Here is a 26,188-nt window from a genome sequence, read left to right on the forward strand (position 1 = left end):
ATTATTACCATTTTAATTGGTATTTAAAGAAATACAAAATCCAAGAACCATTAAACACCAATAATAACCCAGCATGATACACCTAATGGTGTTTATTCTATCCGCTGACTTTACACACTGAGAAGACTGAGTGGCTGGTATAAAAAAGGTCTTGATAGGAGTCATTAACAGAGTTGAAGGAAGAAGTCCACTTCCTTGAACACTTATTTAAAAAGCAGTCGGGAAAGGAACAAACAAACAAACAAACAAACAAACAAACAGGTAGGACATCGCAAGATGACGAAGGGAAATAACAGCAGCTGCCTGCCTACACAAAGTCCCAGTTTTTTTGAAAAGGGACTTTGGAGGATAGCAGAGCTGGGGACACCCAGAGATCCACGGCCAGCGAGTCACAGTTGGGCTGACCGCGAGCGGACTCGGAGCGAGGCAGGTTCAGAAGTTCAGGCGAAGGAGGGCAGAATTCAAGCCACCCGGCGCTGCCGTCGGGGGTTTGGGTTCCTGCCAATGAGAACGGGTCGGCGGCCACTTTCCCCCGAGGTCAGCCAGCGGGTCAGAGGCTTGAAGCCTAAATTCCACCGAAACGAAGCAGAGCCCCCTCCTAAAACAGGAATGGGAGGCGAAAATGGGTGAGTTGGAGCGGGATGCGGGAAGGCAACACCCGCGTTACTGCCGAGGGCTCACTTCGGCGGGACAGAGGACGTCAGCTCGCAGCCGAGCGCATTCCCACGACCAGCATGCTCCCTTTGGGGGTGTTGATGCGTGTCAGCGAGATCCTCATCCTCATCCCCGGCGCTGTTACTAATAGTATCAGGACACGGATCTGCTGGGGCGAAAGACGGAATGGGAAGAATGATGGGTTTCATATGCCAAGCATATATTCCTTGTTTCGGCCCTAGGGAACCCGGCAGCGGCAAGAAAGATTAATTCGGATTATTTCCCAGCTGCCCTGGAAAAAGCCCACCTACAGCGCCAACTCAATTAATAAATTCTGCGCATGCGCCACGCCGCTGCTCCGTCGAGATTTCAAACGGCCAGCCTTCCTCTGCGCGCATGCGTATTGCTGTACAGCTTTTTTTGTCAGCGAAACCGGCGGGGGCGGGATCGCCATTTCCTCGCGCACGCACCCCAAGCCCTTTGCGTCACTGCCCAACGCCCACCAGCGGCCTTTTCCGCCCTACTTCCGAAACTGCGCAGGCTCGCGAGAAGTGGGTTGTTGTTTTTTCCAGGCCTGTTTGCGGCGGGTTAACCAACGAGCGGCGCGCTGCCTCAAGGAGGGAGCTGGTCCTCCAGTATCCCAGAGTGCAGCGCGGGGTCAGTGGCGTCGTTCGCTCCCCCCGCCACCACCCGCTCCCGTCGTCTTTCCCTCAGCCGCCGGCCGCCATGTTGTGCTAGCTTGCTTCGAGCTCCTCGGCGGCGGGCGCTCAACCACCCACCCACCTCCCTCCCTCACAGCGCGGCGGGGCCGATAGAAGCAGGCGGGGCGCGGGGGTCCTCGCAGGGGCCCGACGCCATGGCAGCTGCCTTGGGAGGAGGAGGGGACGGAGGAGCAGGTACGGGGGGGGGGGAATTCTCCGCCCGCGAAGGCCGAGGGGGCGCGGCCGGCTCCGGATACAAACGGCGGGGCCCAGTTGCGGGACGGGGAGGCGACGGGGGGGGCGTGCGAGTGGGGAGGGGGCTTCTGATCTCGAGGGGCGGGTGGCGCAGGCGCCCCTGCCAGCCCCGTCGTTTGCTCGGAAGGAAGTCCTACTGTTTTCCATAGGGTTTAACCTCGCCCCCCCTCAATGTTTTTCGCGCGGGGTGTGTGTGTGTTATTTAGTAAGGCCTGCAGGAAGCAAAAGCGGATCGTGGGTTCTAAAGTGGCGGTGGTGGGATGATCCTCTATCTAGTGATACAGTGACAGGAAATAGCTAGAGGGCCCCGCGAGTTTCGCCTGTGCTGGTGGGCTTGTTTCATCTACAGATTACGTCGAGTGGGATAGATAGATTGGTCAGAGGCGCGCGGGGTTGGTTCTGGGGTATCGGGGAACTGGCAGACGGGGGAGTAGTTATTTGGGGGTGGTGGGATGCTCTTATGAAAGGGACGCTTGATGCTGGAGCTGCTCGGGGAGTTGCCAACTGCCTTCATCAGGGAGGTGAGCCGTCAGATGTTTGATGGACTCCCAGCTCCCATCAGTCCCAGGCAGTGTGGCCAGCAGCCAGCTGTGATTGATGGGAGTTGTAGTCCAGTAACCACAGGCTTTTCACAGGATGAAGAGTGGGCCACCAGAAGTCAATGCTGAAAGACATTTATGTGGGTCTGAGGACGAATTATGGGCGTGTTTCTATAGCTAGGAAAGCAGGAGAAGCTAATCTGATTTGTAAGACTGTTCCTTGAAATAGTCTCATGTCACAAGTGTGGACTTAATACCAACTCTGGAAACAGAGTATTTGAACAAGTGGGGAGTAAGGACTAAATGATATGATATTATTCAGATTGGTTTGCTTCTCTAACACCTTTTTACATATTGTTGCACTCCACCCCAATCTGTGTGGTGCAAGATTTGAGGGGTTCCAGACAACCAGGGCTTGTTTTCCTCTGAATAAGTAACAGCAGAGACTGTGATGTCTTTTGGATATATGGTTTATTTACACATATATACAACCTGAGTCGCCAATGGGCTTGTTTCTCCCATAGCCACAACTTTGGATTCATAGAGAAATCAAACATCTCTTGAGTCTTTCTCCCGCTTGCTGCATCGCTTCTAACTCACATCACTCAACTCTCCCCTCTGGCCTTTTGTCTTTCTAACACTCAACTGCAGAACTGTTCCCTTAGCTGGTCTGGCTATTCCAGCAATTGAATTTGTGCTGGATCCAGGAATTAGAAGGGGAGGCTCAGTCATGTTAGTGATTCTTTCAATACTGCTGTGGTAGCATGGTTCAGTAAGAAAAAAAAGTCTTTTAGTACTATGTTCCCTCTTCTTTGCTAGGTGAATTTAATTTTGTTTGGGGTAACCCATCTGTAGGTTAGAAACTTTTTTTGAACATTTTAATCGGTTTTGTTTTTTGTTCCCATAATAAGAATGTATACAGTGGTGCCTCGCAAGACGAAATTAATTCGTTCCGTGAGTTTTGTCGTCTTGCGATTTTTTCGTCTTGCGAAGCACGGTGTCGGGAAAGTTTTGGAAAAGCTTCAAAAATAACCAAAGTCTTTAAAAACCTCAAAAAAGGCTACCACACCGCGTTCTATGAGTTGCTCCTCGAAGTCAAGTCGCAACTGTATTAACGGTGTTAAGAAAAAGGAAACAAACTAAATCGTCTTGCGAAGCAGCTCAAAAAACAAAAAACCCTTTCATCTAGCGAGTTTTTTTTGTCTTGCAAGGCATTCGTCTTGCGAGGTACCATTGTAGTTACTTTACCTGAAACCATCCTAGAGTCCCTCAGAGTTTTTTCAACTTGCTTAAGAGCAACTGAAGCAATGGCAGTTAAAGGGTCTTGAAGTAGTATCAGAGAGGAGATAGTGCCAAACTGACCTGAGGAAATATTGAATTCCAATTGAGTGTCTTGGTATTACAATTGAGTGTCTTGGTATTACACTATTAGATTTTATTTGGAAGCTAAAATATTATTTTTGCATAATTTTATTTGGATTTAAAATATGAATTGTGATTTCAGTTTAATATCATTACTTTGCCTGGAAACTTAAGATTTGTCAGAGTACTCCCTGAATGCTGCTGTCAGATATATCATGTACATTACTCATTTCCACAAAAACGATGCTGCAATTCTAAATGATGGTTCTGAATGCTACCTTAACACTTACTAAGCTTTAGCAAGTAAGCCCACAACTGAAACATTTACTGCAAAACTTCTAACATTCTTGTGTTACATAATCTTCCTTGGATTGGAAAATTGTTTTATATTCCAACCCCCACTGTTCATTGTTAGCATGCCTAGAGACTTTTCACTCTAAACCAGTGTTTCTTAACCTTTTTTTCTCTGGGCCACACTTTCAGAATAAAAATTTGCTCACACTACTCCATTTTTTAAATTGATAACAAAAAGAAGCAACTCCTAGCAGTGCTTGATTTATACAGTAGAACACAGCTACTTTATAATATGAACATGGGACACTCAGAAAGTATGAAACAATGCAGCTACATAAGAAAATGAATCATTCCCAAAATATAATTATAAACCAGGTAATCTCATTTATGTTAGGTCTAATTTCAGACAAACTCTCATCTCCTCATCAACACAAATAAATCTTTCTCTTTTCTGATCTTTCACATTTATGAGAGCTGAAAATCTCTGTTCATAACAATATGTTGTGGAGAAGTGTAGAAGAATAGCCAATACTGTTCGCAGAACTCTGTTCAATTGGTGATTTTGGATCACAGTTAGGATTGTCCTCAGTATCACTTGATGCTCTTGCTCTCATTTTGAAAAGATGCCCCATGCTCTGCAAATAAAAAAATACGTTGATCTTATATATTACACGGAAATATTTAAATGTTTCTTTGATTTTCCTTGAATCTTCCCATCACACTTGCCATCCTCTCGTGACACACCACACCCTTTGAGAACCACTGCTCTTAACAGAACTACAGTGATACCTCGGGTTAAGAACTTAATTTGTTCTGGAGGTCCGTTCTTAACCTGAAAGTGTTCTTAACCTGAAGCACCACTTTAGCTAATGGGGCTTCCTGCTGCCGTTGTGCCACCGCTGAACAATTTCTGTTCTCATCCTGAAGCAAAGTTCTTAACCCGAGGTACTCGGAGTCTGTAACCTGAAGCTCCTGTAACCCGAGGTACCACTGTAATTGCTTGGCAGACACTGATTACCTAAACCACCTTTTGCACAATGGGGCCTAGATTCATTTCTGGATGAAGGTATTACTTTGACTGCTTTCTTCGCATTTATATGAACAAAAATTTCTTTTTCTTTTCTTTAATCTTGAAATTAATGAGATCTTCCACTGATATAAGAGAGTCTGAATGTAAACTTACAGGGTGGCCTACCACTTGTCTTTTCAACTCTTGCCTCAATGGCTTATTAAACCTGACTGGGTCCAGGGGGGTTGAATTGGAGGGTGCAGTGTGTGGCAAATACTCATTGTGGGAGAGGGAAGTGCCATCTGTGCTCAATGAGGACTTCCCTGGACACTGAAGTTCCTAACATATCTTCCAGTCACCAATATCCTCTTTTGGCAAGGGGAAGGGACAAGGTGCTTGAGAAAGTGGCAGTGACCCAACTACAAGCATGGCTTTAATGAAGTGGATTATTTAGATCCACCTTAATCTGGTTTAAGGCTACTGAGGTTGTAGTACAGTGGTACCTCGGGTTACATACCCTTCAGGTTACATACGCTTCAGGTTACAGACTCCGCTAACCCAGAAATAGTGCTTCAGGTTAAGAACTTTGCTTCAGGATGAGAACAAAAATCGTGCTCCAGCGGCGCAGCAGCAGCAGGAGGCTCCATTAGCTAAAATGGTGCTTGTTTCAGGTTAAGTATGGACCTCCAGAACAAATTAAGTACTTAACCTGAGGTACCACTGTAATGGATTACTTTTGCTTGGGAGAGGAATGCTGGGAGTACAGCCTTACACATTTTTCAGCTTGGTGACTCTTGATACCGTTGATCATAGTATCTTTCATTCTAGTGGGGCTTCATGGATTGAGATTGAGAGGCACTGTTTTGCAATAGGTCTGTTCCAGAGGTTATTCCCAGAAAGTAGCATTGGGGAACTACGATTCAGCACCATGAGATATAACCTGCGGTGTCCTGTAGGTTTAGTCTGTTCTCTGATGATGTTCAATGTCTAAATGAAGTTGTTGCAAGCTGTCATCAGGGGATTTTGAATGAAGTGTCATTAGTATGTTGATGACACCCAGCTCTGTCTGTCTGTCTCTTGCCTCTGAATCAGGAGAAGCAGTTGCCTGAAGGTGGCATTGGGCTGAATGTGTGCCAGCACATTGAAATTGAATCCAGACAAGATAGAGGTGTTGTGTGTTCCTGGTTCTTGGGTTTAGAAAATGAAAGATCTGCCAGCTCTGGGTTGGTTTGCACTTGCCCTGAAAGTGGGAGAGGGGATACTGCTAGATTCAGTGTGATAATTTGAAGCCTAGGTAGTGAAGAGTACCTAGGTTTGCCAACCATGTCTCATCCTTGATGGAGAATATCTAGAAACAGTAGTGCATGGTTTTGTAGACCTCTGTATTGGATTGTTGTAATGTGCTCTGTGTTTGGCTGACCTTGAACACTGTTAGTTGATCTGCAGAAAGTGGCATCCAGAGTGCTAACTGGCCAGGCGCATATTGTGCCACTCCTAAAAGAACTGCATTGGTTACCCGCTTGCTTCTGAGCTCTAATGAAGTGGTTGTTGCTGAAGTAGAAAGTCCTGAATAAATTTGAAATATCTATTCACAGTCATCTACAACACCTTCATTTTACCTGGATTAAGTTTAAGCTCGCTCAACTTCAACCAACCCAGTAGAGTTTCCAGACAGGTGTTCAGAGTTCAACAGCCTCATTGACAGAAAAATGAGTCATAGCTGAGTGTCCTCTTCATATTGATGACTCATCAATCCTAACCTTGATGTGGCTTCTCCCAACAGTTTCATGTAGATGTTGAAACACATGGGGGAATTGTACTCCTAAGAGTCATGTCAAATGAATTTGTGAGTAATAACAAGATCCATACTTATAGTAGGCACATTTAGCTTGTCAAAAGGTACACTTGTTTGTTTTATAAACTTAGATCCTTGCCTTAATACTAGGACCCTGGGGTGGGTTACAACAATAAATACAATAAACCGTCTGCAATGAAAGACATTAAGATTAGCTATATAACAGAACATTTAATAGTTGTTGTTTTTTGCAGTCTCAGCTTCATTCTGCATTAATAAGTCTGATGAAAGAGGCAGGTTTTCAGCTGGTGTCTAAAACTAGACATTGGTACCAGTTGAATTTTCAGAGGGTGTGCGGTTATTGAGAAGTTTTTTTCAGTGGAACAGCCACAAGGAGGAGTAATGGCTCTCACAGTGTCAGTACCTGAGTGTCAGTACCTGAGTAGTAATGATGGCTTTTGCATATTGAAGAGAATGTCACATGACTTTTTGTACAGAGGTAACATTTCAGGGCAGGAAAGCCTTCTGAAATCCATATTCTTGTTTGCAGGGGGAAAAAAGGCTTTCTGTCAATTTCCTGCATATGCATGGAATGTCTTTCACTGCAGGAAGGAATTACTGAAAACTAGGAATTGGTGGAGTTTTAATGTTAAACCTCAGTTTTAAAAATATCAGGTTTTTTGTTAACTTAGCAGCAGCTTAATAGAAATCTTAGATGCAAAAATCAGCTGAGACATGTACCACTTCAGACAAGCACAGAAAATAGTCATTCTGATCCCTTGCTTTACAATATGCCCTTTAGTCTTGTTATTAATAAGTGGCAAACTTAATTTGGTTTTCTATTGTGCATGTTAACCTATGGAACTTGCTGTCATAGGGTGCTGTGGTTTTTACCATTGTATCGTAAAAGAGCTTACATTTATTTAAGATGATTCTCAGTGAAGCACCCAAGTCCCAATTGATACAAGCAACATAATAACAAGCAATCAAAAGATCAAAGAAAGCAGAAAGCAGTGGCAGTGAACAGCATCAATAACATAATGGAATTGAGAAGATTTATGGTACTACTGGCAAACTAGAAGGATTCCTTTCAGTTTAATAAGTCTAGTATAATTTTCAGTTCTTCTCATAGAAGAACAAGTGTAAGAGCAATTGGCAAGTTCTAAGGAGAGAAAATGTCAGCACTGCTGTTTTATGATCTGTGATTTTCTTTCTGTATTCTTGTGCAAATCACTAAATGTCTTCTGCTTACAGATGATGACTTTGATCAGTTCGATAAGCCTGGTGCGGAAAGATCTTGGAGGAGGAGAACTGGAGATGAAGACTGGGACAGGTAAGCCCTTTTAAAAATGTTGTTGTTCATTATATGGAATTCCATTTTATTTTGAGTTTGTATTTTGTATCCTGATTTTTTAAAGTGCAAATTCATACACTAATGAAGTTATCTGCCTGCTGTGTTCGTGTCATATGCTCAGTTGTGGATAATGTACACCTGTCGTGAAGAGCTTAGTCTGGAGATATGAACAAGTTGAATAACACTGCATAAAATGTTGGCAGGGTAAGACTTGCTCTTGCAGTTGGCTTCATAATTAAATGTAGTTTAGTTAAGAAGAGAGAATTCCATGGGGGAAAATATTTTTTGCTTTAAAGCATAACATGTTTTATCTTGGATACAAACAGGTTCCTAAAAATCCTCTTAAACATTTTTTAATATCTAAATTGATGTTTCCTGCTTGGCAGGGGGTTGGACTCGATGGCCCTTGTGGTCTATTCCAACTCTATGATTCTATGACTTTTGCTATTTTTCCTATTAATGCTAGTGGCAAATATTAGCGACCTCAAACCCAGGACTACCTTCTGTTGTGATGCAAGCAAAGAGTTGTGCTGCATTGGCTTACAGCAGCATCTTATACAAGGCAAGTTGTACAGAACTGCATTCTTGGTGCCCCTAGATCTTAAGGCAAACTGAATGCAACAGCTCCTAGCAGTATTGAGTGGCTAACACATTATCATTCCTGTAGATCTCAAAACAGGTTACATATTTATTTTTTGTTAACGTTTTTGTGGTGCCCTTAAATATAAACATTTACAAACTTACCAAAGTACGATTAAAATAAATAATAGAACAGTAAAACACAGTACTAAAAAACAGGTAACGGCATTAAACAACAACATTAAAAAAAAGCAGTAAGAGTTAAATAAAACTTGTGGGAAAATTAAAAAAAGTCTTTGCTGATGCTGAAAAGACACCAGGATCAGTACCAAGCAAATCTGCCAGGGAAGAATGTTCCACAAGCAGAGTACAGTCACTGTGAGAGCCCTGTCCCCAGTATTCAGCTAAGAAACAAGACCCTGTTCACCAAAGCAGCAACTGCAACTAGTGCTGGCACTCTGGCACTATTTCAGATCTATATAGTGTAGGAAGAGGTGTAGGGCTACAGATGGTGGCTGTAGCTAGGGAAGAGTCTCTGAAAATGCTGTACAGTCATTGTGTACAGTTAGGTTCAAGTGGCCTGTAATAGCTGTGCCCCACCCTCTTCTGGTACTCTGTACTACCTTGAGATAGTTCCAGAGTGCCAACAATAGTGACTCCTGCTGCTTTAGTCAGCAGCCAGGATATGAGTGCAGCAGGACATTATTTCTTTGCAGCACAGCATAGGATCAGGCCCCCATAGTGCAATATTTGCACACGATCCTTTTTTCTTCCAAATCTTTCGCGCTGTGAACACCACTAGAATGGCAGTTTGCTTTTATATCTTGTTACTACTACTTCATAGCTGAATTTTTCTTGCCACTTGGAAAGGATATTGGTGTCCCCATCCCAGTTAGCACCTGCTTTTCAACAGAGCAAATGCTTCCACTGGTTTTGTGGGCTGGGAACAGAGGAGATGTGCAGAATTAAAATTGCTGATAATCTTTGATAAGAGGAAGGAATAGGAATTGTAGGTGACTCAAACTGTTGCTTTTTCCAGCTCGAATAGTTGATTTCTCTTAGATAAGTGTTCTCTTCAGAAATTGTATAGGTGAACTTTCACTTTCTTTCTAATGCAGTATCTTTAGAGTGGCTTTGATGAATGGCCTCCTGACCTATTGTCCTGAACAGCAATGAGCATTTCTCCCCATGCATGTCTAATTTCAGGAGAAAACATTAGGAGACTGGTGTTCTGTCAGTGGTAAGGGTTCTAGCCTGAGTGGATGTGTGTGCTAGTCCAGGGATGCAAGGTCATGCACTGCTAGTGCCAGTTCAGGATCCAGTCAACAAAGCCAGGTCAAGGAGAGACTGGATTCCAGTTGGGCAAGGTTTAGTAATCTTGAGGTCAGATGCCAGTGAGCATGACCAAGTAAGATCAGGCAAAGAAAGCAGAGGTTGCAGTCCTAAAACAGCAGACAGCAAGTAGCACCCTGGACAGCTCCAAACAGAGTCTAGATAACTAAGACAAGACAGGCTTGAATGCTGCTCCAACATATGGCAAAACCAGACTGAGCTATCGGGGAGAAGGAGTGATAATATCTTGGTGACCACAAACTTGAGCCAAAAGAACTCCTAACAATGTTGATAATGTGGAAAATGTGTTGGAATTACATTATATGAAGATTGGCAGTCTTCCTTTGTGACACTCCTTATGCTCAGTAAGTTTCCTGCCTCTTGCCATGAGAGGTTTATGCTGTGGTAAGTAGCTTTTCTCGAAAGGAGTTAAATTAAGCACTAACTATGGTTTTGAGACTGCTAATCTTTCTTTAAAATTAGATGAACATCAAAATGTGTTTTGCATTTGTTCTATTTAATTTGCTCTGCTTCAGTACTGTTAAGGGTCAGTGGGCAAAAATGATCTGGAGGAGTCAATATTAAATAACTGGTGGTAAAATGGAAACCATAAGTTCTTTTAGAATCATCATGAAGCACCATGTAACTGTTTGTCTCTAGCCTTTAAGTCACCTAAATAATAATAAATTTAATTGTTTGTTTATTTAAAGTATTTTTACCTCACTATTCAAACAAAAGGCTCCCATAACAGCAGAGTTTTGATTTTGGTGGTTTCCTAAAAAAAGCTGCTTTTGAAATATGGCAACCCTGAAATTGCTTCCTCATTTCTATAACTTCAACTATTTTATGAATTACTACAACAGCTTTTAGAATCCTTGCCTCAGAAAGCTCATTGTAAGTCTGTGAATGATTTTTTCTTCCAGTGAATTAGACGATGACTTGCTAGGAGAAGATTTGCTGGCTGGCAAAAAGGTAAATAAGTAAGCTGTATGCATAAATATATATATATATATATATATATATAAAGGCATTAACTTCTTTGGTTCCGCTGGTTTTCTGTTTTTGTAGAGTGTATTGGAGCACCTCTGACAGTAACCTGATTGTGTTTATCTTCAAGTATGTGCTTGTATATGGCAGCCTGAAAAGAGTTCAACAAAGCCAGGTTTCCCACCCAGTGCTATTTCTTTCATGTATGGAAAGATTGGCAGTTTCTCCTGCTTACTTCACAAAGTGGTGTGAGGGCAGTTATGAACACAAATGTACACAGAAGCTACTGATAGAAGGACCTGTTCTAAGGCCAAAGGTTGGTTATATAGAGCAGTTGCATTGAGGGGAAACTTGAAGTATGCAATAGTCTTGTTGAATAATGACAAATAGCTCTTTTTAAACTCTCACCTGAATATTTAGCAGGAGCTTGTATACCAAGTATCAATGATCTTGCCAGGCAAGTGCAAAAATAAATAAATAGATATTTGAATACAGGATTCGCAGCATTCAGCTTTTCTGGCCCTTATAGCAGTGCCTGGAAACAGGCAATCAGTTCATATATCAACAGAAGTGACCAGAGGAGAAATGACCACTGGGAGGAGCACAGAGAGAATAAACTCCGTGGTGCACCTGTAGCAGCAAAACTGGACACCTTCATCTGCCCCACTTGCAATAAAGCGTGTCTCTCCAAGGGTTTTACTATACCCCTGAAGGCGCACTCTTCCATTGTCTCCTGAGACAGATGGATGCCAAAATGTTACTAGCGTTTTGTGAAATTATGGAGATCAGAGGAGGGCTGAGAAAATTTCCCAGATGTTTGGAGGTGGAAAGCTTGTTAGGCTCCTTTTAATAGCTGTTTTCCCATTTCTGTGGGCTGGCAAAAGTAAAATGAGCATATTGATATTTTATGCAGAGTCGTGAATTCAGCAATTTGTGTTAACTTTGCTCTGAAAAATACCAGTGTTCTCCAAAGTATGCATTGCTATACTTGATGTAGCTATTAGTCCTGTTTGATGTTAAACATGGATGCTTTTCTTTGAGACAAGGTCTGTATATGTAGTAAAACAAATGAGGAGGGAATATCCATTATAAACAAGGTTCTGTGGTTGCTGTGGCAAGTGGACCCTAGCCTGTAATGCATTATAGCCACCTTCCCAGCTTTGGAGTTGTCTAGGCACACAAACTAGCAAGTTACCTCTTTCTCGCTCCAAACAAGGCTTAGAGTGGAGTAGGGGATTGTGTTTGATCTCATGCAGAGCTGCAGTGCAAGGTCACCAAAGGAAGGAGTATTGAGGTTTGGCTACTAGGATAGCAAAAATGGTGGGCCACAAAGTATAAACACTTGTGGCAAGTACCCACTCTCTTACTGACTTTGAGTCATGACTTGAATATCATTGACTTCAGTGGGTCCAGCTAACTTGGGTTTGGTCCAACCCATTGTTTAGTACAATCTAACCCAGGCAAAGGCAAACTTGGCCCTCCAGATGCTTTGGGACTACAATTCCCATCATACCTGACCGCTGGTCCTGTTAGCTAGGGATGATGGGAGTTGTAGTCCCAAAACATCTGGAGGGCCAAGTTTGCCTATGCCTGATCTAGCCTCTTGTTGCTTGTGATGTGGTTTGTTCATACTGCTGCTTAAACCTATCATGTGGTGGTTTCCCTATCATTTTCCTTGCAGCATTTTTAAACAAAGCAAACAGTAGTAGATCTGTTGTCTCACTTCATCCCTGTTGCATTTTTGTTAATCTTCTACTTAACGATCAAGCTATTTCTTTTTTCAAAGAATTTTTTTAGCCTGCTTTTAAAATTGTGGTTTTTGGGTTAATATAAAATTGTTTATGTTGTCCTTTAAAACAAGTTGTACTAATATGCCTCTTTTTTGGTTACTTGACCTGCTTTCTGTTGGATGGAAACAAATGTTGACAACACAATTAACAAATTGGAAGGTGTTCAGAGCAGCATAACAGCTTATCCAACCTTTAGCAATTTTGCTGCTGTTCTCTGAACTCCTTCCAATTTCCACACACTTTCTGTCTCTAGATCTTTCCCAGTTAGCCTTTCAACCAGGCCTTTGGCTGATTTATATCCTCTATCCTTTTAAGTGTGTTGCAGGTGTGTGTTTTCTTGTTTTTATTATGTATTTTATGGTTTTATTTTGTATTTATACGCTGTGAACTGCCCTGAGATCTTTGAATTAAGGGCAGTATACAAATTTTATAAATAAGCGCATAAAATAACAAAATAACTTTTAGAATAGCAGTCTTTAGAAGTTGAGTAAGAGAGCTGAATATACATATTTTTGTTAAATCCTAAGTGCTTCACCACCACCCCTGCCCAATAAAACCCACTTTATTGTCCCAAGGTCACATCTTTTAAATATTCTGTCATGTAGCATGCTGCTGTGAGAGGAGTTTTTCTGTAAGTTCAGCAATAATTGTTGGCTTTTTTCCAGTTTTGTTTGGTGTTTAGTTTTCATGGCACAGTTTCTGGTCTCTTGTCTTGCCAACTGAACCTTCTAGCCAGCAGTGTTGCCACAAGCTTTGATACTACAAACTCCTATTGGTCAAGAGATCAAGTTAGATATGTGATTGTGCAAAAACCAGATTCTTTTTATCTTCCCTTTGTGTGGCCTCTTGTTCATTTCCATTCCACTACTCTATAAATATTTATATTTATTTATATATAAATATTTATATTTATTTATATATAAATATTTATATTTATATATAAATATAAATATTTATTTATATTTATAAATAAATATTTATATTTATAACCGACACTGGTATGTTTTTCATAGGCAGTAGGCATTCTTCAAATGTAAGCTCTGATTCTGAGGAGTCTTGAAAGATCTCATGGCTACCACTTTCAAACCACTTTATTATTTATACCAGCCTTCCTCCAAGGAGTTTAGGGTGGCGTACACAGGTCTCTCCCTTCTGTCCAAACCTTCCTTAACAAATTGTTGTAAAGCTTAGAGATAGTGATTGGCCCAAAGATGCCTTTTGAGTTCAGTAAGCCTACAACTTATGCACATCTACCTTGTGCGCATATACGTTATGTGCTTGGTAAAAATAATAATAATGGAAAAGAGGGGTGGAATTGGGTGGACGTAGAGGGGAAAAAACTGCTTTGACAATCCCACCCACCATTGCACCTGATATGTTTTTATTATACACAATTTTGCCTTTAGGCCCAATCCCTGGAACGTAACCGCACGTAAGTTGTCGGCTTACTGTATTGAGACTGAGCTGAGATTTAACTTCGGATTCCCTGGTTTAAATCAAACACTCTTGCCACTGCACCACACTGATTTTTTATTACATTGTCTAGCCCTAATATTGGAAAATGTGTTTTCCTTCTTCAAAGTCAGGCTGTTACTGTAAGTTTTGAAATTGCTTGTGAATGTTGATTTTTTTAATACGAATTTTCATCAGTTTTTTATGCAGCTCGTTTAAATACAAAGTTTTATACTATTTTCTTCTAATCCAATGGTCTTCAACTGGTGGGCTGGGACCCACTTGTGGGTAGCAGCCTGATTGAAGGTGGGTTGCAACAGGAGCGCTACCACCATGCATATATATGGTAAAAGATGTTTGGGTTAAAAGTGGGCTCCGAGTCTGAAAATATTGAAGATATCTAATCAATTGGTTCATGGGCTGTTCAGAGTAAAGCCGTAGAACAGTGTTAATCATGAAAGAATGCTGCTTACTTGTAAAAGGTTCACTGCTGAGAGAGCAGCCTTCTTTGCTGTGTTCTTAAATGTTACATATTGGGTTATCTCAAGGGCAATTCTTTAAATTTAAAATTTAGACGCAGTCAGATATGTCAGATGAAGAATTGAATGATGATCTTCTACAGAGTGACAACGAAGAGGACCAACATTTCAGGTTTGTCGCTTACTGCTTCGCCCCAATAATGTAATTGGGTTTCTAGATCAGTGCCTTGAATGAGTCTTACCGAAATAGGGGTGTTCACGTGTTTCACACTGGGAAGAGAAGAGAAGTTACTTTTTACATTAGAAGAGTATGACTAGAAATTCACATTTGAGACTAAGTTTTAAAAGTTGAAGAAAATACAGCTGCTATATAGAGCCTGTTTTCTCAGATGCATTCAGCAGTGCTATTATGCTGATTAAAAAAGTTGGTTTCCATTTTGGAAGCCAACAGGAGTTTATTTTTAACGAGACATTCCAATTGAATAATTGGTTAAATTTTAGGCCTGCAATATATAATTGTCTAAAAATATTTAAAAATAAAAATATTTTATCAGCTTTAAAAAGTAGTTGTGTGGATTTGTCTGAAAATTTTGTATTTTCTTACATGAATTATAATAACAGGGTAATTTGCATTTGAAATTTTTCAATCTGCATTGACAATTTTTCTAAATTCCCAGAGTGATCAGTTAGCATGTCTATTTTACTTGTGTTTAGTGAACAAAACTGAAAATGTTGAAATTGCCAAGCTTATCTAATATCACATATGCAGTTGCCATCCATTTATTGTTACTAATGAATGTATGAAACATTTTTTCCCTGTAAAACAATAAAGCACTGGAAAAAATTCCATCCCACATCATTGCAATGTTGTGTAGCAGTGAATACTTCTGAAAACCTCAGATGGCAAGCCCCATATTTCCTTGTGTAGGTAACATGGCCTCTCCTTAGGTGATACCTGTGGTAACGTGCATAATTTTAAACACCTAGAGAGATATCCAAGTCCGAGTAATCAGAGTAGACCCACTGAAAATAATGAACTTAAGTCCATTGATTTCATTGGGTCTATTCTGAGTCTGGCTAACAGTGGATATTACACATTATATGATTGTTGCCTAAGAAAGGTTGTTTTTATTCATACACAAACCTAACAATTTGACTGGATTACAGTTAATCTGTAGAGTTAACTGGTCAACTAGGTTTTCTTTTAATGGGATGGAAATCCTAATAATTTGCATTGGTGCACAGCTTCAACATTCAGTCCCATACTCTCTTCTGCATTAATTTGTCCATCTCTATGTCTTTAACGTGTCAGTTTTTTGAAAGATAGGCAAGAAAATTAGAGGATTGTTCCTTCTGGGTAGTTAAGGGCATTTTAAGGTGGGGGAGGTCCTATAGTTGGCTAAACTAAGTCATTGGCTTTTACTGCAGAATTTGTTGGTTAACTTCTTCTGAATCCTCAAATTCTAGATAAGACATTTTGAGGACACATTTAAAATAGAACTTTTACAGACGATGCAAATTCCAATTCAAAGTCTATTCAAACAGCCCTACCCCTTTAAAAGCATTATTTCATTGAAAGAAATAAAAGTGAATGAAAGTCCAAATTGATGTCTGGCAGCATTAATGTAGCTCAGGCTGATGAGTAGTGAGTGTTGTGATAGTGTACGGTAGTCTGGGAATTAACATGAACTGCAGCTTGCTTGGCTACCTTGTCAGCCTAACCTGTTAGACCATCTGGTTGGTTTGATTCCTCTGGTCAAATAGCCTGCAGCTGATGATAAGCTGTGGTATAAGTCTGCATATTATGAGTCTGTGGCATAGAGTCAAGTCAATGTGTGAGCTATGCACTTTGCTATTGAATGCAGATACTGTATGATCTATCTGCATCCTGTACAGAATGCACATGCACACATCCTGTTGTCATACTGTGGTTAATATATTGATTTTTCATCTTTCCTTTTTTTTTTACTCTTATCATAGCACTCAAGGTGTCACAGTTAGTCTTAATGCTACATCTGAAGTAGCTACATCCTTTGAACTCTCGGAGCATGCCAATGATCAGTCTGTTGAGCAAGATTCAGAGTATGAACAAGGGGAGGATGAACTGGGCTATGACAAATCAGAAGTGCCTGAAGAGTATTCTGGGGAATACACAGAAGAAGGGCAGTATGAAGGCCAAGAGGCTGAGCTGACAGAAGACCAAATAGAATATGGGGAAGATCAGGGAGAAGAAGAGATTTATAATGATGGAGTGCTAGATCTCGAAATCAATGAACCTCTAGATGATTTTACAGTGAGTTTCTTTCTATTGTATTATCTGAGATAACATTGCTCCACATGCCTAGGTTTTTAGACTGATTTGAAATCTGTTTACCTCCCTAGGGATGTGGGGAAAATTAGACCTATTATCACTGTCTGCCAGTTTCTTTATCTAGGCTGTGACAAAGTTTGTGTTGACAGCTTGTTTGGCTGTAGGTAATGCTCCTTTGTCATTCTGGAAGGCAGTTGAGAATCATGACCTTGAGGATTGTATCCTTAAGGAAAAAACAGCTTTGTGTGGTGGGGAGACAGTGCCAATTGTTAGAAGTACTTAATGCAAAAGCTTTTATCCAGGCTTTAGACACGATCTGATAAAGTCCTTCGAAGGTGAAAAGATTATTGACCTGCTAAAGACATCTTTAAGGTGCTAATATTCCAAAGTGATTGATGTCCTGCTAGCTCCTTTCCACCCCTCCTCTTTTTTTTGTAACTGAGAACTGTCTAAAGCTGAATAAAGAGGTTGGAGGTTACTTCACCAAATGTCATATGCATAATTGTTGCAGTTTAAGTTGCTGAAGCGGTTGCCCAACTTGAGTTAAAAATAATATAACTATCTGTTTGTCCAAAATATTGTGTACAAAAAAATTATAAAGAAGCAACGTATTCATTGATATTTTAAATTTGCTTCATTTATTTCTTTTAAAGCATGTAGTAAAGTGTTGTGCAAGGTGGTAAAGCATCTAGTAGTTGGGAGTTAATAGAAATTACTCCATAGGCATACATTATGATATTAAAGGGAATGAAGTATACTTCTTGGCAAAACTGTTGGACTATAGTGGTGCTGCACTGCTTATGTATGGAGCAGAGCCTTCTCTAAAATTTGAAAAGAAAAACATCTTAAGGAATTGGTGCTATTTACTGTTAATTTAGTTCATAATGTTTCATAGCTATAGTGGTTATGGTAACCCTAATCTACTGTGTTGAAACCATCAGTTTGTGTTGAAATAATCAGGGCTGGTGGCACCTGTGGCCCTTCAGCCCAGCCAGAATGGGATGATGGAGTTTGTAGTCCAATCTGGAGAGTCACAGGTTTCCCACTCATAGTTTATACTCTCCTAAACTAGTTGTTTGTGCAAGAGATGTTAGTACCTACACCATGGATTGAACTTAGAGCATGCCACTTGGGGCCATTACCAAACAAAAAGGTTCCCAATCTCTTCCCTCACCCTTCCCTTTAACTAACATGCTCAAATTCCCTCTTCCCTTCCTTAATCACATCTAAGTGTTACATTAAAATCATGGTTAACATTATTTGGTTTTCCTTGTAACCAGCTTTGAATTCTGGTTAAGAAGGAACCCTGGTTAAGGCTGGCTCTGACAGAACAGTCAGTTGTGACCAAGAGACCCAGGCAGCTTCAGATGAAATTTGTGTCCTCCCATAGCTTCCTCCCACAAGCAGAAGCATTTTAAGATTAAAACATTTTCATCATGCAATTATTTCAGGATGAAGATTATATGCAGTCCTACAGTGAGCAGCAAGCAATTGAACAGCAAGAATATGTAGCTGAAGAAGAATTGGAGGAGGTTGCTGACACCCAGACACCTCCAAATGAGTCGGAAGAGGTACTTTTGAAGAAGTGAAATCCTAAAGGCAAAATACTGTTTAGCACAAGGGATTGAAAAGTATTTCAGGAATTGTCAGTGGTTTTGTCTGGTTTGTGTCTCTTCTTGGCAGTCCTCATGTGAATCTTTTAGGAGGAGGAGCTGTTCAATGATTCTTTGTTAGCCTTGCCTTTTGAAACATGTTCTTTTGTCTAAGCTATGAGCGGCTCTATTTGTCAGGATGGCCAACATTTCTAAGCTACAGACAGCAGTTGCCATTATCATTGAGGGCCTCGGGACACGTACACAGTGTGCCTGGAATGCTCAGCTCCTCCTCATCCGCTACTCCCACTGTTACGTGTTTCTCCTCTTCTGGCAGATCTCACAGCTACTTGTAGTTCTGCACGTGACCACTCATTGGCCAACCCCACTTTTTCTGCTCATATATGAGTTTCCTTAGCTGGTACGTTAACATTATCCTTTGGAGTGTTGGCAGTTAGCTGTGGTATGGGTTTGTGGCAGTAGGCCAGGGTAGAGGAGGGAAAGGATGAAACACACACCTCTCCCCTGCAGATTTTAGTAGTTTATGCTTTTTCTCTTCATTATTCTCTTATTAACACCTGAAGCGACATTGAAACATGAACTAGTATGCTCTTGGCCAAAAATAAACCTGTTTGGCATCACTTTGTAATTAAATAAGCCTAATTACAAGTAGGGCTGCACAACTGATAAGTTGTACATGGTGATAACAACTCTTGATTTGTGTTTACTTTTTTCCTCTTTTGGTGGAACTGACTCATCTCTCTAGAGCCACTTATGTACAATGGTAATTTAATTTTCTTCAGGCTCTCAAAACATTGGAGGGAATTATCTGCATTGAACAGACATCACTGGCCATCTGCTTGTAAAGAGGTTTAAATTTAAACTAGTGGTTCCTATTTCAGTTGAAATATTGGCAAAGCAAGATTTTAGTTAGCCAGTCTTCTAAAGAGTTGTCATTAGAAAGTTCTCTTTTCCTGACCTATCTTATCCACTTCAGAGTTGGAGGGGCCATGGAGGCAAGGGGTTATGAAGCCTTAAGCAAGGCCAAACCTTTAATAAAAATGCCATATACTATATGCCACAAGAATTCTGACACTTGACACTTCAAGAACTTTGGATGAACAGACATCTTGCCAGCAGATGGAGACAAGAAATTCAGAGTGACTTAGGGCAGCCGTCCATGAGAAGACCAATTATTACCTGAGCAATAAGTTCATTTTTGTTTGACGCATTTTATTTCTCCCCCTCTTCTGCAAGAGACTAGCTGCCACTCTTCGCTTTCTCCGCCAGTATTTGAGGCAGGGGATTATATTATCCTTTTGGATTTAAGGTTCTTCATCCTAGTTCTCAGTTTCTTTTAAACTAGGAAGTTGGAGCTTTAGCTAGATGGTTTGACAGGCAGTTAGCTTTTTTCTTCATGATCTTAAATAAAGGCTCATCACCCAAGTTAGTGTTTTCCTCAGAACCCACGGGCTCACTTGGCATTTAAAGCCCATGGTGAGTTGTATTTTCTTAAGTGTGTTTAAAGCATTTTCTGTATCACAAAATGCAGCATGCTCTACTTGTGTTACAATGGTAGAGAATAGAATTGCAAGGGCTTGAAAACTGCTTAGAAAGTAAAGTGACTGAACTTAAAGTGCTGAGGCATCTGGATGAGTCCAAATAATAGAATAATACAGCATTTGAATATGCCACTATTTTTTATCATTTTTGATTCATTTCAACTCCATATGGTGAATGAATGTACTGCGTATGTAATAAGCACCTCCTCCCTTCCTTCATGTTCCTTGTTCTGTTGTGTTAGCCACCCCAAGTTTGTATACAGTGCATTTATATCCCTCCCTCCATTTCTTTCAGTGAGCTAAACAGCTCCAGAGCCCCATCTTTTCTGAATTTTCAAGTCCCAAGATCTAAAAGTTTTTTCACCTGTAATAATTAGTTTTCCTTTATCGTTTTTGAGCATGTGGCAAAAGCTGTCCAATAAAACATTGGATATCGGCTTGAATTTCCTAACTGTACACATGAAGTTGTATTTTTCATAACCTACAGTTGTTTTCCTCGTGGCTACATTGTACTGATGGCTTCAGGTATAGCCACTTGCTCCCCCCCCTCCTTTGTCATGCTTTGTCATGCTTCCTGATGAGACTATATTAGTGTGTGAAAGTGGCTGTTCATTTGCGGGTGCTAGCCCTTACATCTAATGCTAAACATCTTCCCCTTTTGTTTTGTTCTGGTCTAGAAATATTCTAATCAAATAATAGTGGTGGGTGTTCACAAAGGGCTTAGAAACACCAGGCAGCTAGGATTCAGTTCATGGTGTTAGCTGAATCTTCTTTTTTATAGGGTACTGAGCTTTCTTGCAGCACATCAAGAAGTAGGATCAGGATCGGAATAAGCAAATATCGGCATGTTTTGTACAAACCAGAGATGGTAGCTTAAAGCAAACTAGTTAGTTATACACACTGTCTTCATAAGTTGGCTTGCTTTTAAATTGACCAGAGTTGGGTTTTTAAGCAGCAATATCTGGGCTCATATGACAGAACAAGTAAAGTTTATGTGAAAGGGAAATAGGAACATGTGGGAGGAGGAAGCATGTGAGTCTCAGACTTTGCTCGGGTTAATGTCAAACACTTAAGACTAAATCATGATTTAGTGCTATGTGCAAAGATAGCCAATGTAAAGTAACTTCAATCTAGGATATTGAAAACCTACCCGACCAATAATTTACACTTATCCTCCTGTGCTAATAGGCGGTTATTGAAAACCTAGAGCTTCAAGAAGAAACCAAAGAAGAGTCTGATGAAGAAGAGGAAGATGACGAAGAATCTGGTCGATTACGTTTCAAAACTGAACGGAAAGAAGGAACAATCATTAGACTTTCGGATGTAACAAGAGAGCGAAGAAACATTCCAGAAACTTTGGGTAAGATTTTTGGTTAGTGGTCATGGCACTAGAATTTAGGTGCTTTTAATTAAACAAACTAACACATTATTTGTACAGTTTAGTATGAATATGTAAGCATTACTCTAAAGTGACCAAAGAGAAACACAAACCAAAGTGTTTGGTAAGTTGGTCTGTAATAGAGTTTTAGTGGCAAGTAACAAAAAATATTTCCCCTACCATTTCAATTTTGTGTTGCCTTTTAAAAAAATGCACAATGGGCCTGTTTAATTCTAATGCCTATTTAGACTTGTATGAATGAGCCTGCATGAGCCTTGAGCCATGAGGATATCAGAAGATAAGGCTTCTAGTTTTTGAGTAGTCACGGTTCCCTATTACCCCCCAAACTTATGGCTAAATGAACTGCAGTTCCCCCCAAGTTTGGCCACAATGGGTAACTACAGTCAGTTTAAAAGTGAGGTTCATGCAGTCTTGTTCATGTAACAGTAGCCAATAGCTGCACATTGAGGCTCAATTCTGTGTATGTAACTCTGAAATTCAGGTTTGGACATTAGGTGAAAGCACATGTAAATCCATTACTAATTTTGCAGGGTTAATTTATTCTGTTTATTGGCTGTGTAATTCTGCCCCAGAGTTTGATAGCAGAGCAGCTGGAGCTTTCTTTTTATTTCCTCTATTCCCTCCCCACTTTAAACTACTTTACTTTTAGGAGGAGGTTGTGATTTCATAATGGTTGTAAAATACTGTATTAATTCAGAAGCTATTTTTTAAAATCCAGATTCTTCTGGAGCAAATAACTGATATGTCCAATTTCAAAAGCCCTTTTATTATAATAGATTATAAAAGTGATGTGTTCAAAGAATCATAGAGTTGGAAGGGACCCCAAGGCTCATTTAGTCCAACCCCCTGCAATGAAGAAATCCTGCCCACAACAGTTCCTGGGTAGGCTCTAACCACCAACCTTCTGGTTAACAGCCAGATGCACTGACCCTTTGCACTGAAAGCTCCCATTATCTGCCGTTTTTACATGATCTATTTTAAATCTGCATGGCAGTCATGCTTACTATTAACATTAAGAGATACCATATTATATTAGGTTGATAATTGTTTTTATCGGGTTGCTGCAACTGGCACAAGGTAGGAAGGCCTAAATTATAAAAATAAAAACTCCTAATAGGAAACTCCTAATATTCCTAATTCTTTTTGGAATATGCTGTTCATTCCTTGGTATTGATTGGATGACTGTCATAATGGTGACTGAGACTGTTACTGTGTCCAAGAAACAAAGTTGTTAAAAGGAAAATACTTTTTAAATGTCCAGGAACAGTGAATATCTGTCTGATAGGTCTCACGTCAGTTTTACATAAGTAAAAGAATATACTTTTGGTTACGTCTAGATGTGTGTCTCTTTCCCAATTTGGGAACAAACGTGTTATCTCTAGGGTGACACGCAATGTCTGCTCAGCATGGAAGCAGGTCTTTCCACCAACACACACTTTTCTAGAAGGTTTGGCTGATTAAAGATGGTTCCTGAAAGAACTCTCACATTTATGCTGTCATCATAGTGAGGTGGAACCGGCAGGATTGCTACTGAATTATTTACGGTCTCAGTGTGCCATCTTGCAAAAGTACATGCAAACAAGTCTGCTTTTGAAATGTTCTCAGCTTCAGAATCAATACAAAGGCCTTGTGTAGTTTGAGAACAGAACATGCTGGTTTATCCCATGATGCGACAACCTCAGGAGTGTGTTTTCTGTTGCTTATCTCAAGGACTGCTTCTCCCCAAATGAACCAACCCAGACCCTGTGATCATCATCTGAGGCCGTCCTTGTGTGCCCCCTCTACAAGAGGTCTGGAGATTGGCAACACAAGCACGGGCCTTTCCTTTCCATTTGTGGAATGCTGTCACTGGGGAGGCTTACCTGGCGCCATCATTACATATTTTTAGGCGCCAGAAAAAAATGTTTCTTTGCAATCGGGCCTTTGGCTGATTAACTGTTCCGTGGCCTTTTAAATGTGTTTGTCGGAGGGGGGTTATTGGTTTGTTTTTGTTTGATTATGTATTTATGTTTTTATGTTGTGAACTAACCTGTGATCTTCAGGTGAAGGGCGGTATACAAATTTAATAAATCATAATAATAGATATACCCTTTTAAGGTGCATCACTGTCTCAGGTCTCTTACGAAAGTAACATAGGCATTTAAACAGTGATTGATTGGAGGGAGACCTGCAAATGGCAGCCTCCAGGAAGGAGCTCTATAGTTCACATATTCATGTCAACAGTTGTACGCATTAGTACTGCCCCCTGTATTTCTGTATTTTTACTTACTATATTTAGTATTTATTTATTTATTTATTATTATTTTTATACTGTCTTTCACCCACCCAAAGACCATAGGGTGGTTTACAATATAAAAACACAAAAAAACATACTATAATAACAAACAAAACCAATACTCTGCTCCCATTTAAATAAAAATATTTAAGGTGGGATAAAGTAGTGTGCTTTTGAGGAAAGGAAATGTGAACTCACCAGGTCGCAGTTAGAGGAGTTTTGTACGTGAAACAGGAATCATTGCAGATATGGTAGCCAGGGCTTGAAATTTCAGATTCATAGGTGTTACAGTACAGATTTAGAGACCAGTGTTGTATTGGGCTGAATAACTGCAGGTGTCTAGGTTATGAACCATATGGGATTATCTGGTCCTGATTTATCAAATAGTTTGATAAATTTGATTTCTCCTCTTTCCCAGGCTAAACATGCCCAACTTCCTCAACCATTCCTCATCAGGCTTGGTTTCCAAACCATTGATCATCTTGGTTGCCCTCCTCTGCACACACCCCAGATTTAATATCTTTCTTAAATTGTGGCACCCAGAAATGGACTCAGTAGCTCAGGTGTGGTCTGACCAAGGGAGAATAGAGTGGAACTGACACTATATTTCTATTGAAGCAGCCTAGAATAGTATTAGCTTTTTTTTGCTGCTGCATCACACTGTTGATTCATTTTAAGGTTATGGTTCAATCAGACCCTTAAATGCTTTTCACATGTACTACTGGTATGCCAGGTGTAGCTGTTTCTTCAGATGCCTCCCACTTTTCTTTCTTGTTGGAATTGTCTGCATTTGTGCCTTCCATATTTTACCTTTAAGAAACTTCCATTGGACTCCCTTCTCTTTGAGTATTTCTGATCATGGGATCTCACCTAGTAGTTCCTTAAGCTTTTTGAAATCGGCCTTCTTAAAGTCCAGAGTGGGTGTCTGACTACACTCAGCTTCCTCTTGCCTTTCTATCCTGAAACCCAAGATGACACTTCCTCCCAATAATAAAAGATGAAAATGCATACAGCCCATCAAAAGGCAGAGTTTGAGTTGAACTGAAACAACCAGGATATAGACTGAAAACTGAAACTTGTGGAGTGTTTCAACGTGGTTTGCCTCCCTGAGGTTTGTACCACAGCTTAAAAGGTCTTTTTCCTAGTAGAAGTCTGACTTTTTGGTGTCTGTCTAAAACCAGCACCTTTAGTTAATCTCAGAAACAGGTAGGTGGATAATGTAGATAAAAATAATCATTTTTCTGATTGTGGAAATAGATATGTGTGTGTATGTGTTATCGTGCTGCTATCTAGGCAGAATTCAGCTGGAAAAGGATGTTATTGCGATATTTACTAGCAGAAATCAGTTGTGCCTAGAAACATCCACAATTGCAGAAGCCCTTTCACTTTCTGTCCTCTAATCTGAAAAGTAGTTGAGAGAGTAGTAAATGCTTCTTACCTGTGTGGGGTCTGCTTAGAAGGATTATTTAGTATACATATAAATATATATAGTCATTTAATTGATGTATATTCACATTCATATTGGTGCTGACCTTTAAAGCCCTAAACGGCCTCGGTCCTGTATACGTGAAGGAGCGTCTCCACCCCCATCGTTCTACCCGGACACTGAGGTCCAGCACCGAGGGCCTTCTGGCAGTTCCCTCACTGCGAGAAGCCAAGTTACAGGGAACCAGGCAGAGGGCCTTCTCGGTAGTGGCGCCCTCCCTGTGGAACGCCCTCCCACCAGATGTCAAAGAGAACAACAACTACCAGACTTTTAGAAGACATCTGAAGGCAGCCCTGTTTAGGGAAGCTTTTAATACTTGATGTATTGGAGTATTTTAATATGTATATTTTTTTGGAAGCCACCCAGAGTGGCTGGGGAAGCCCAGCCAGATGGGCGGGGTACAAATAAAAAATTATTATTATTATTATATGGTCCAGTAAACTATAGCATAAAAATGTTATAGCTAATAAAAATGAAAAGTTGAATGAAAAATGAAACAAACTGATTAGCAGTTTGCAAAGAGTTCTAAATGGCATATTTTATACAAGTCTTTCAGTTAATTTTGTATCTTACACCCAAGTTTTTCTTTGAAAAGTCATTGTCAGCTGGAACCGTTAAAAGATCTGCAATAATTGATGTCTATTAGGGATCAACCTAATAGGACTAAAAAATGTAGTAGAACTGGCGTAATAAATATTACTTTCCTTTCAGTACTGATTGCTCTTAATAGGAATTACGGGTATAGAAATGAAACTTGGTTGTATAGCTACATTTCTTTACTTTAAAATCTAGACATAAGTTGAAAAAACACTTAAAAGAGAAATTAATATTTCAGTGGAAATTACAAACGTAATTTCCATCCTGTCACTTTTTGGTGACCTTTCGTGACAGCTTGTCTCTATTGGAGGGAAGCATTCTTACTTGCTGATTAAAGATGTCGTTTCAAACCATTTTATTACCAAAGATAGCAAAATTAATCTT

The 26,188-nt window shown here is 40.3% G+C and overlaps 1 protein-coding gene across 4 annotated transcripts in view; it reads left to right on the forward strand.

Moving 5' to 3' along the window:
* The first annotated feature begins 605 nt into the window (after nt 1-605).
* Nucleotides 606-26,188, forward strand: part of RBM33 (RNA binding motif protein 33) — a 94,030-nt gene continuing 68,447 nt past the window's right edge. The window contains exons 1-7 of one of the 4 annotated variants that reach the window (XM_028750621.2): nt 606-626; nt 7,864-7,942; nt 10,798-10,846; nt 14,678-14,754; nt 16,563-16,875; nt 18,345-18,464; nt 21,236-21,407. In XM_028750621.2, the coding sequence (XP_028606454.2) occupies nt 623-626; nt 7,864-7,942; nt 10,798-10,846; nt 14,678-14,754; nt 16,563-16,875; nt 18,345-18,464; nt 21,236-21,407 (814 nt within the window). In that variant the 5' untranslated portion in view covers nt 606-622. Of the gene's footprint in view, nt 627-1,263; nt 1,551-7,863; nt 7,943-10,797; nt 10,847-14,677; nt 14,755-16,562; nt 16,876-18,344; nt 18,465-21,235; nt 21,408-26,188 lie in introns of those variants that run through there. The other 3 variants (XM_077936750.1, XM_028750623.2, XM_028750620.2) reach the window with 3 other exon arrangements.

This window comes from Podarcis muralis, chromosome 12 (assembly GCF_964188315.1).
Source record: "Podarcis muralis chromosome 12, rPodMur119.hap1.1, whole genome shotgun sequence".
In the NCBI taxonomy this organism is placed as follows: Eukaryota; Metazoa; Chordata; class Lepidosauria; order Squamata; family Lacertidae; genus Podarcis; species Podarcis muralis.